We start from the raw sequence: 11657 nt of genomic DNA on the forward strand, positions 1-11657 counted from the left end.
AAGTCCGAAAGGTCTTTCTTTTCGGTTGTAACGTAGGCTCTTTGGTAGGTGAGGAATATTTGGCTAAAAAGTTACTCAAATATAAAAATATCCCAAGTAGAGTTAAGATGACTCCACTTTTCTAAAACTTAAGGCACTTCTAACACTTTATTTTTCTCCTTCAATTTACTTTCAATCCTTTGATTTTATTTTCTTTTCACAACCTTTCACACATTTTTTTTCTTTTGTTTTTACACATCCTTTCTTTTTTTTTCCTAAGATCAAGCACATATTTGGAATTTTTCTCAATTTCACAACTTGTACTTTCTTAATATTAAGCACACTACTTTTTATACTTTCCTCCTTATCTCTCCAATTCCTTTACAAAAGAAGATAACAAAAACTATACTAACCCAAGGAATTGTCCCCCCATTTATTTTGGCTTCCAAAGAAAAGGCTTAAAGGCTCAAAATTGGCTCCAAAGGAAAAATTTGAGAGGGTCGAAAATTTTGGATATAAAAGTAGCTAAGAAAAGACGGCCTAGCATCCTCCTAAATCAACTTAAACACTATGTAAACTTAGGCAGACTAGGAGCAAGTTCTAGAAACATATACATGCATACAGATAAATCACACAAGAAAGAATTTAAGGCTCAAATCTCACAAGGTAAAAGCACGATTCAAGGCGAACAAGCAATTCACTAATTATGCACCTTTTCACCCAACCATCATATCAAAACGTTAAGCCACACTTAAACATAGATGGAATATAATATCATTGGCAACTCGGTCTAATGTGTCCCTAAGCATGCGTGTTTCTAAGTTCTTCATGTTATGTTCATGACATGGATTCAAGAAAACATTTTTAGAACACAAAAATCTCCTACGGGTTTTTGGAAAATTAAAGCAAAAACAAACTAACAACAAAAAGAAAACCCTAAACTCACGGTCCACCACTTCATCCCCCCAAACTTATTTACAACAAAGTGTAAAATAAGTTTGTAGAGTCGGTAGGGACGTGAGTATACTACTGAAAAAAAAACGTACCCTGAAAAATTTCGCGTAGAGGTTGAGCGGGGCGAAAATTCGAAGAATTTCGAAAAATCGCGCTGGAAAATTGTGCCCAGGTGGCGGTCCGCCGCAGCTGTTCGGCGGTCGCCGCACGTCAAAGATGCTTTCCAGCGTTCAGGTGGCGGACCGCCGCAGAGCTTGCGGCGGTCGCCACGGAGAGGTCAGAACCTGCGAAAATTTTTGCAAAGCACAAAATTAAACCAAAACCAAAAATACTTAAAATTAAAGCAAAAATTGTTGGGTTGCCTCCCAACAAGCGCTCCTTTAGAGTCATTAGCTTGACTTTTACCCCCCTTTTTCACTCCTTGGGTGGCTCTTCGAGACCAACCTCTTCATCTAACACTTTGTCTGCACTGTAATACTTCTTAACACGGTGACCATTTGCTTGAAACAACTGTCCATCCGGGGCTAGTAACTCAACTGTTCCACTATCATAGATTTTCTTGATTATGTATGGACCAGTCCACTTGGACTTCAACTTCCCGGGAAACAAAGATAGTCTCGAGTTATGCAACAAAACCACATCCCCCAAGGTGAGCTCTCTTGGACTGATCATCCTATCATGATAAGCCTTCATTCGCTCCTTGTAGATGGATGAACTATCATAAGCCTCCATTCGAAATTCGTCCATCTCGTTAAGAAAAAGACGTCTTTCCTCACCGGCCTTTTGAAAATCTTGATTCAACTTCTTGATTGCCCAATACGACCTGTATTCCAACTCAAGAGGCAAATGGCATGACTTTCCAAACACAAGTTGATAAGGAGACATACCTATGGGACCCTTGTAGGCAGTGCGGTAAGCCCATAACGCATCTTCCAACCGAAGTGCCCAATCTTTTCTGTTCACACTCACCGTCTTTTGAAGAACCGACTTGATCTCTCTGTTTGCTAATTCCGTTTGTCCATTCGCCTGCGGATGGTATGGAGAAGTGACCCTATGCTTGACTCCATATTTGTCCAACACGTTGTCTAACCATCTATTGTTGAAGTGAGATCCTCCATCACTAATGAGGGCACGAGGAGTACCAAACCTGCAAAAAATATTCTTTCTAACAAAAGCAGTAACCACTTTAGAATCGTTAGTTCTGGTTGGAATTGCTTCCACCCATCTAGAAACATATTCTACTGCAAGTAAGATATATTGGTACTCTCCTGATTTTGGGAATGGTCCCATAAAATCTATCCCCCATACATCAAACAATTCCACCTCAATAATGGTATTCATAGGCATCTCCTTCTTCTTAGTGATTCCCCCCGTGCGCTGACATTCATTACATTGAAGAACAAAACTAGCAGAGTCGCGGAATATGGTGGGCCAATAGAAACCGCTTTGCAAAATCTTTATTGCGGTCCTTTGCACACCAAAATGTCCTCCAGTAGGGGATGAATGACACTTCTCAACAATGGCCGCCCAATCCTCTTGAGGTACACACCTCCTAAGTATAGTATCTGCACATCTTTTAAACAAGTAGGGCTCATCCCAAAAATAAGATCGTACATCTCTATAAAATTTCTTCTTCTGATAAGGAGTGAGATTAGGAGGATGTACCTTGGCTGCCAAATAATTGACAATATCAGCGTACCATGGGAAAGTGGCTTGAGTGAAAAACAGATGTTCATCGGGAAAATCCTCGTTGATTTCAAGTGATAAGTCTTCTCCTTCCACCGGATGTTCCAACCGCGACAGATGATCGGCCACAACATTTTCACACCCTTTTCTGTCTCTTATCTCAACATCGAATTCCTGAAGTAACAAAATCCATCGAATAAGCCTGGGTTTTGCTTCTTTCTTTGCGAACAGATGCCTTATAGCTGCATGGTCAGTATAAACAATAGTTTTAGCCCCCACAAGATAAGCTCTAAATTTATCAAAAGAATACACGATAGCGAGCATCTCCCTTTCGGTAGTCGTATAATTAGCTTGAGCATAATCTAAAGTTCTACTAGCATAATAAATGACTCTAAAAATCTTGTTCCTCTTTTGTCCCAAAGCTGAGCCAACTGCAACATCACTTGCATCAGACATAATCTCGAATGGTTGACTCCAATCTGGGGTAATGAGAATGGGAGCGCTCACTAGAGCTTTCTTCAAGGTCTCAAAAGCCTGCAAGCAATCAGAAGTAAAATCAAATTTCACATCTTTCTCAAGCAATTTACAAAGAGGTTTAGAGATTTTTGAAAAATCCTTGATGAATCTCCGTAGAAGCCAGCATGTCCTAGAAAACTTCTTTCTCCCTTCTCATTGCACGGAGGCGGGAGCTTTTCAATGGCTGCAATTTTTGCCCTGTCGACTTCTATACCTGCAGAGGACACTTTATGTCCTAGAACTATACCTTCTTTCACCATAAAGTGACATTTTTCCCAATTGAGAACTAGGTTAGTTTCCACACATCTCTGCAAAACCTTAGCCAAATTTTCAAGACAGTGATCATAGGATTTGCCAAATACCGAAAAATCATCCATAAAAACCTCCATTACTTTCTCAATTAAATCATGAAATATAGCCATCATACATCTCTGAAAAGTAGAGGGAGCATTACATAGCCCAAAAGACATTTTTCTATACGCAAAAATACCATAAGGACATGTAAAGGCAGACTTATGTTGATCCTCGGGAGCAATAGCAATTTGATTATAACCAGAATAACCATCAAGAAAACAGTAATAATCATATCCCCCTAATCTATCAAGCATTTGATCAATAAAAGGTAAAGGGAAGTGATCTTTCCTAGTGGCTGCATTTAACATCCTATAATCAATGCATACTCTCCATCCTGTAGCTACTCTAGTGGCTATCATCTCTCCATTCTGGCCAGGCACTACAGTCATCCCCCCTTTCTTAGCTACTACCTGCGTAGGACTTACCCATTCACTATCAGATATTGCATAGATAATCCCTGCATCTAGTAACTTTATTACCTCTTTTCGTACTACATCTTGCATGATAGGATTAAGTCTACGTTGGTTTTGCACACGAGGTTTATGCCCTTCCTCAAGTAAAATTCTATGCATGCATGTGGTCGGGCTAATCCCCCTTAAATCACTAATAGACCATCCTATGGCAGACCTATACTTATTTAACACACACAAAAGCTTTTCACACTCCTCTTCATTCAATGCAGCGGACACCACAACTGGAAAAATGTTACCTGGCCCTAAGAATGCATACCTGAGATGTTCGGGGAGCGGCTTTAGCTCCACCTTTGGTGGTCCCCGTGGTTTTCCCACTGCCTGCCTTCTTTCTTCCTCTTCTTCGGGGGTACGCAATGGCAAAAATGCATTTCCCTTTTGAGGAATTCTCTCCGGTAGCGCTTCCAATTCTGTCACCACTGCACAAACACTTGCATCACAAGATGATAAATCAGCATTAGGAGTAAATGAGTTTATGAGACAAGATTCAAGAGGATCCTGGGTTTGATGATAAGTGACTTCTACTTCTCCCACACAGTCGGTAACGATTTGTATGACACTGCATTCTTGATAGCCTTCTGCCCCCTCCTTTCCATGGAATTTCAGTGCACCGTAGATGTTAAATGTGATGCTTTCATCGTTCAACTTCAATGTCAGCTCTCCCTTTTGTACATCTATCATGGCTCCGCCAGTGGCTAAGAATGGTCTTCCAAGGATCAAAGGCACCTTCTTGTCTTCCTGCATATCCAACACAACGAAGTCAGCAGGAAAAATAAACTCTCCCACTCTTACCAAGACATCTTCCACTATCCCCATTGGCGTTGTTGTGCTACGATCTGCCATTTGCAACGTGATTGAGGTTGGACGGATACTATCAACGTCGAGTTTCCTGTAAAAAGATAAAGGCATCAAATTAATACTGGATCCTAAATCACATAACGCCTTACCTTTCACATCATTCCCTAAAACACAAGATAATGTAAAACTCCCTGGATCTTTGTGCTTGGTGGGTAACCCTTTTTGAATGATAGCGCTGCAGCTCTCCGTTAGGCCCACTGTCTCGTACTTCCCCCACTTTCTCTTCTTTGCCACAACATCTTTCAAAAATTTGGCGTAATTGGGCATTTGTTGAAGGGCTTCTACCAGTGGAATGTTGATGTGGACTTTGCTCATTGCTTCCAAGAACTTGGTAAACTGAGCGTCAAGCTTCTTGCTCTTCAATCGTTGAGGATATGGAATGGTGACACTGCTTTGTGGTAGAGCATCTGCTTGCTGTTTATCGGCCGGCGGACCGCCGCGATGAGGCGTGGCGGCCGCCGGGTCTTCAGCCATGCCAATTCCAGAATCTTCCTCGTCCTGTTGGTGTGTACGCGGCGGGTCGCCGTGTTGGAATGCGGCGGGCCGCCGCACATCATCGACAGACAAGGTACCAGGTGGTTTTTCTATTTCTCTTCCTCTCCTGCCCAGGTCTCCTGCCTTCGGAGGTTGATATGTAGTCCCGCTGCGTAGCTGCACCGCGTGACATTTTCCTTTCGGGTTTATTTCTGGCAGGCTAGGAAGCGACCCTGGAGTGTGCCTGTTTCCTATGGTTGTGGCTAAGATCCCAAGGTTGAATTCCAGCATCCCGACTTGAGTAGCGAGGTTTGCCAACCCTCTTTCCAAGGCGCTGGTATTTCTTTCCAAATTCTCCAACCTTTTGTTCGTCACCTTTCTATGGTTGAGAACCTCAGTAATGCAAACTTCTAACAGAACCTCCCAACTGGAGCGGGGTTGATCCTCCATACCTGCACATGTTTCATAATCATTAGAACAGTACTCTTGTGCATCATAGGAGTAATCAGAACAGTCTGGGACGTAGTGCGATCCCCTATGCTGCTCATCAAAATAACCACATGGATTTCCTACGCCTGCAGGAAAATCCATTAAAACAAAAAGAAAAATAAAATAAAATAAATAAAATAAAATAAAAATGAAATCGATTAAAATCCAAAGTAGTAAAATTATCCGTTTGAAGATATCACTCCAAAGTGAATTGTCTTCCCGGCAACGGCGCCAAAAACTTGATGCACTTTTTATTTGCACTATAAATACCTGCAAGTATACAGAGTAGGTATAGTATAGCAAAAGGTTAGTACCGGGTATCGAACACGGGGAAGATGTACACAAAGTGTCTATCTTCTACTAGAACTCAATTACTATCTGGAGAAACAAGAATTTTTGGAAACTTTTGAAAACAGTAAACAACTAAATGCAAGCAAATCACGGAGAGAAAAGTATAAAGATAAGGGGAATTCCAGGGATGTGCTTTCACTTTTATGGTTATACAAATTCCAAACTACAATACCCTAGCACAGTTAATACTTTGAAAGGACGAGTCACCTAGCTTATGCTCATGCGATACAAACGTTGATTACTAACATTAGGGTTGTCAATCCTAACACGTAACTCCAAAAAGCTCCTAAGACCCTTGAAAAGTCCTCACTCTCAATTAACAGTGCCGTTTTAAAGGAAGCTAACTGTAGTGTCTACTAAGTGGATCTAACTCGCTAGAACTTTGTCACAGTTATGAAGCAAGTTGTATTGAATCATACATAATTGTGTCACTCAATTATGAAGCATCATGATTAACTTAGGGAAGAAACAAAGTAAAAACAAAACGGATATTAAATAGAAAATGGAATTATATAACCAAAGTTGCTACTAACACATCCCTAGAATCCTATGAGTTTAGTTACACATGACTGAATAAACTAAAAACATAGATTGAAGGGAAAACAATTTGAACATAAAACTAAAGCAAATAAAACCCGTAGGTTGAATCCTTGTCGTTCTTGATGTTCTTGAAATCCTTCTCCAACTCCTTGCACAATTGAAGTACTCTAGCTTTTGATCTCTATGAATGTTGCAAGTAGTCACTCTCTTTCTCTATGAATGTGTTCTTGTTGTGTGAAAACTCTTTTTGATGAAGCTTGAGGTCCTATTTATAGGGGAAGATTATTCCTCATCATAGAAGGAAAAGATCTTCAAAGTTTGGTAAATCTTGGAGCAAATCTAGGGCTGGTCGGATTCGACGCCTTTCTCCGGCGGGCCGCCGCACCTTGGCAGGCGGTCGCCGCGTTGGAGTCCAGAGACTCTGACCCTTCGGTGGCGGACCGCCACATGTCCTCCGGCGGTCGCCAGGCGAGACTCTTCTCCTAGCGTAAATTTCTGAGGCGGGCCGCCACATAGCTCTGACCGCCGGGCGCCAGCGGTCGCCGTACAACTTCGCGGCGGTCGCTGGTCGCCGTCTGACTCCAGATTTCCAGACTATGCGTTTTTACTCCCCTTTTCGGCTCAAATATGCACATTTCTCACAAAACACGTCAAAATACCAAAATGTATAGAATATGCAAATAATGGACATGTAGAGTGATTTTGATAACAAAAACGGACCAAATAATGGCCTTAAAACAGTGCAAAATCCGGGCGTATCAAAATACCACCAATATGGTATATTTATCGACGCGGCAAGAATTGCTTATAATTTATCTATGTTAATTATGAATCAATATCTTATTATTGATTGTATTTTTCGAGGCGACAAGAATCACTAACAATTTATCCATAAATATTCATTTTCTTTGTTTACATCAATAGAATATTGTCAAGTTCTTGCATATTTTCAACCTTATATGTTTCATATACATTCTTATCTATTAATATTGTAAAGATAAAAAGTAGAAAAAAAAAAAAAAGTAGTAGTAATAAAAAAGCTGGACAGATAAGTACAAGACAATATAAAATTATTAACAAAATTTACAAAATGAAAATTGGAACGAGACGAGGGATGAGTTGATATTACCACCTAGTATTTGGCTTGAGTTTTGAGGTCCATCCAACTACTTATTTGCTAATTAAATATGTCTCGTGACTTTATTTACTCCATTCATCATGAAAAATAGTCATATTATGATATTATGTTATTTGGGGATGTCCAAAAAAATTACTCTCATTTTTGAAAATGGAAAATTTATCTCTCATACTATATCCATTTTTTCTCTTTATTTTTTTTACTTCACCTACTTATTCTTGTACTCTTTTACTTTACCAATTTTATATTAAAACATATGTCGTCCACAAATGAGACTATTTTTTGTGAGTGGATGGAGTATTACTTATACAATATCCTATTTTTTGTATTTTTTATTTTTTACTTTTTTGTCTTTACAATATTAATTGATAAGAATATTTATGAAGCATAAAGTTGGAAATATAAAAGAAATGGCCAATATTCATTAATGTAAAAAAAGAAAATGGATATTTATGGCTAAATTGTTAGTAGTTCTTGTCGCGTTGAAAAAAGGATATATATTGCTAAATTATACTAAGTAATTTTTGTCGCGTTGAATAATACAAACAATAATAAGATCTCGATTCATAAGTAATACGGATAAATTGTTAGTAATTCTTGTGCATTGAAAAATACAAACAATAATTACATCTCCATCCATAATTAAGATTGTGGGTTGAATCGTTAAAGCACAACGGACAAAATGTTTCATTGTTAAGTGTTGTTGTTTGTATGCAACGTTCGATCGAATCCCGCATATGAATGTCCGATAGTAAGAACAATATATTCTCGATACATACCTATATAGTCCAACAGTAAAACTGAAAAAATCCTCAACATGGTCGAAACCACTAATAACACATAGAAACTAAAAAGCACTTTGAATCAAATATTTAATAAGCAAAAAGAATAGAAAAACAAAATGTAGGGATTAAGAGATTTGAACAAAGGAAATACAAAAGATTAAATAATGGAAAAAGTTAACACACAAAGACAGACCTACCAACTCAAAAAATAAAAGCATAACTGAAACACATTCCCAACCACTCAAGTAGTATTTGACTCACACACACCAACTAAGTCAAACAACACTATCTCTTCTCATCCCACACTCCCTTTTTCTTCATTTATAATCCCCCCCTCCCCTCTTCACCCTCCTCACACACTCACTCACTCTGTTTACACACACATAAACACAGTAACACACAAAAAATAGATATAGAATTAGAGATGGAGCATCTTAACAAAGGGGCATGGACGAAAGAAGAAGACGAGATTCTCATCAAGCATATCACTGAGCATGGTGTAAGCAACTGGCAACATATTCCTAGAGCTGCAGGTATATATATCTCTTTCATCTCATCTCATTATAATCTTGGTGTGTATGTATTTATTTTGATTTCTGCGGCAGGTCTGTTGAGATGCGGCAAAAGCTGTCGGCTTCGATGGAACAACTACCTCAGGCCTGATCTCAAGAGAGGAAATTTCAGCAGGGAAGAAACTGCAGCCATCATCGACCTCCATCGTTTGCTCGGAAACAAGTATATATGTTCTTCTCTCTATCTCTATCTCTCTCTCGCGCGCGCGCACAATTAATTAGTACATGATGCAGTTTCAACGAACAATGCAGAAAACACCAATTCTGTCAAAATTATTTGAAATTTGCACCGGGCTTGCACAACGAGCTGATGAATCATTTAAATGGAAAAATAGTCTTTTTATTGTTTTTAAGTTTTATTTTTTAAAGTTCTTAGGGTTTCTAAACCATTTATAATTAGTGAATTTCATTGGAGTAGTAAGTTTTGGTTATTATAATGTATTACAAATTCAAAAAATTAAGTCATTCTTATGGTGAGTTAGCATCGATATATATATATATACCTTTTGTTTGTCATGGAATTAATATGAACTTTAATAGAGCTAATCATTACTAAGCAATTCATTAACTATCTTAATTAATTATGCAGATGGGCTCTTATAGCTTCCCAATTGCCCGGGAGAACGGACAACGACATCAAGAACTTCTGGAACACTCATATCAAACGGATGCTCATCGGCCGTGGCATCGACCCTCAAACCCACATAAACCTCAATCCATCACTATCGATAAACCAAAACCCTAGAATTTTCTCTACACATAGGGATGCGCCCTTGATGGTCAGAAACGACGCCGGTTTTAATGCTTTTACGGCTGTGAATCGTCGTCCTAATATCAATTTGGATATTTCCACCAGACCTCGTCCGCAAATCAATCCAGATCTTCCCATCAGACCTCTTCCACAAATCAATTTGGATGTATCCATCAAACCACGTCCCCAAATCAATTTGGATCTATCTATCAGACCTAGTTCCCAAATTAATTTGGATCTTTCAATCAGACCTCCTAATCCCTACTGATCTTCGAGTGAAGCTGCAAAACTAACACATTTTTTTGGAAATGGCTGTCAACAATTATTATTAACTAATTGTCATTGTGTCTGAGCTTGTACCCTTTGATTAAATGTGGAAGGTTTTGGCCTTTTTGATATAAAAATATGAATGCAGTTTAATTTTCTCTTTGTTATTGATTATTAGTTCATAGTTAACCTTGCGATTTAGTCAAGTTTTTGGAGTTGAATTAAAACTTGCGTCGTATCTGAACGGAAGTAAGGCTCTATTTCGTATCATGAAATTGAGCAAGCGGAATCGGAATCGGTGTCATGAATTCCAAATCCAATGTTTGGTACCACAAAGTATTTGGATTTGGAATTGAATTACAATTCCAATTCCACAATTTGAATTTCATATCAAAAGTAGATGATAAAAGTTTCTAATAATTAAAAAATTAATATAATTAGGCACTTTCATACACTATACGCACACTGCACAAACAATGCACACACAAAGTCCATTAATAGGAGTCTCGTTAAATGGTGAAATAGTCTTTTTATTGTTTTTAAGTTTATTTGTTAATTTTGATTGTAGTCACGTATATAAATATCTGATAGCAAGAACAATTCTCGATAAAGATATAGTCCAATAGTAAAAATATCCCATTGAATGTACATAATCTTCCATCCAATGCAAAACTGCCAACAAAATACTGAAAGATTCATCAACATGAGTAAAAACCCAACGTAGAAAACTGAAGAGCACATTAATTGTAATGAATTTAAATAGCTAATAAACAAAAAGAATAGCTCCTCATACGAGCCTAAAATTAGTAATCCCTCCGTCCCAGAAAATTTGTCACATTTTTCCATTTTCGTCGGTCCCAAAATATTTATCGCATTTCACTTGAAAATATTTATAGGAAAATAATAGAAACTTGAAAATTTTGTCATGGAAAAACATATTTAAAAAGGAGTTTAAATTTTACAATGCATTGAATGTCACATCGCATGATATGTGATTTGGATAAACAAAGTTTTCCAAGTCAATCTGTTTTATTATATTAGAAATTTAGAAAGATAGTACTAACATATAAGTGAGATACTACTTTGTGCATTATTTTTTTTAGGTAGTTATGTCTTTTTGTGTTAAGAATCATTTATTTTTCAGTTATTAATCTCTTCTTTTTTTTCGTTCAAATCTCTTCATCCCAACCATTTGTTTTTTTCATTAATTAATCTATTCTTTTTCGTTAGTTCAAATCTCTTCATCCCAACCATTTTTTTTTACTTTATACATGTGGTGTAAATTGGCAATTTTTGTTTTTAGGCTCATATAAAGAGCCATTCTTTTTATTTATTAAAACTTCAGACTGATTTCAATGTGCTCTTTAGTTTTCTTTGTGCGGTTCAGGAATTTTTCAATTTTTTTAGGCTTGAGAATTGTTCTTACTATGAGATATTTATATACGTAAATACCACCAATATGGTATATTTATC

General features: G+C 37.8%; 2 protein-coding genes across 2 annotated transcripts; one reads left to right on the top strand and one right to left on the bottom strand.

Annotated features, from left to right (window-relative positions):
• Window positions 1-1347: 1347 nt before the first annotated feature.
• LOC148932222 (uncharacterized) lies at window positions 1348-5882 on the bottom strand. The gene is made up of 6 exons (XM_089065036.1): window positions 4975-5882; window positions 4752-4848; window positions 4219-4697; window positions 3969-4116; window positions 3816-3899; window positions 1348-3153 (listed from the first exon to the last, which is right to left on the bottom strand). The coding sequence occupies exons 1-6, from the start codon at window positions 5880-5882 to the stop codon at window positions 1348-1350; spliced, it is 3522 nt and encodes a 1173-aa protein (XP_088921162.1).
• Window positions 5883-9018: 3136 nt separating this feature from the next.
• On the top strand, window positions 9019-10224 carry LOC148932223 (transcription factor MYB7-like). Its single transcript, XM_089063711.1, has 3 exons — window positions 9019-9127; window positions 9200-9329; window positions 9756-10224. Exons 1-3 carry the CDS (start codon window positions 9019-9021, stop codon window positions 10183-10185), a joined length of 669 nt encoding a protein of 222 aa, XP_088919837.1. The 3' UTR covers window positions 10186-10224.
• The last annotated feature ends 1433 nt before the right edge of the window (window positions 10225-11657 follow it).

The sequence above is a fragment of the Salvia hispanica genome, chromosome 2, assembly GCF_029641045.1.
Source record: "Salvia hispanica isolate PSC_SH4W2 chromosome 2, Shi_PSC_v1, whole genome shotgun sequence".
NCBI lineage: Eukaryota > Viridiplantae > Streptophyta > Magnoliopsida > Lamiales > Lamiaceae > Salvia > Salvia hispanica.

Coding starts and splice junctions, on each gene's coding strand:
- LOC148932222 (XM_089065036.1), bottom strand. CDS start 5,882: ATGGATTTTCCTGCAGGCGTAGGAAATCCATGTGGTTATTTTGATGAG. Junction 4,698..4,751: donor GGATAGTGGAAGATGTCTTG/GTAAGAGTGGGA, acceptor TTGGATATGCAG/GAAGACAAGAAGGTGCCTTT. Junction 3,154..3,815: donor GAGTAGCTACAGGATGGAGA/GTATGCATTGAT, acceptor GATTGCTTGCAG/GCTTTTGAGACCTTGAAGAA.
- LOC148932223 (XM_089063711.1), top strand. CDS start 9,019: ATGGAGCATCTTAACAAAGGGGCATGGACGAAAGAAGAAGACGAGATT. Junction 9,128..9,199: donor ACATATTCCTAGAGCTGCAG/GTATATATATCT, acceptor TTTCTGCGGCAG/GTCTGTTGAGATGCGGCAAA. Junction 9,330..9,755: donor CATCGTTTGCTCGGAAACAA/GTATATATGTTC, acceptor TTAATTATGCAG/ATGGGCTCTTATAGCTTCCC.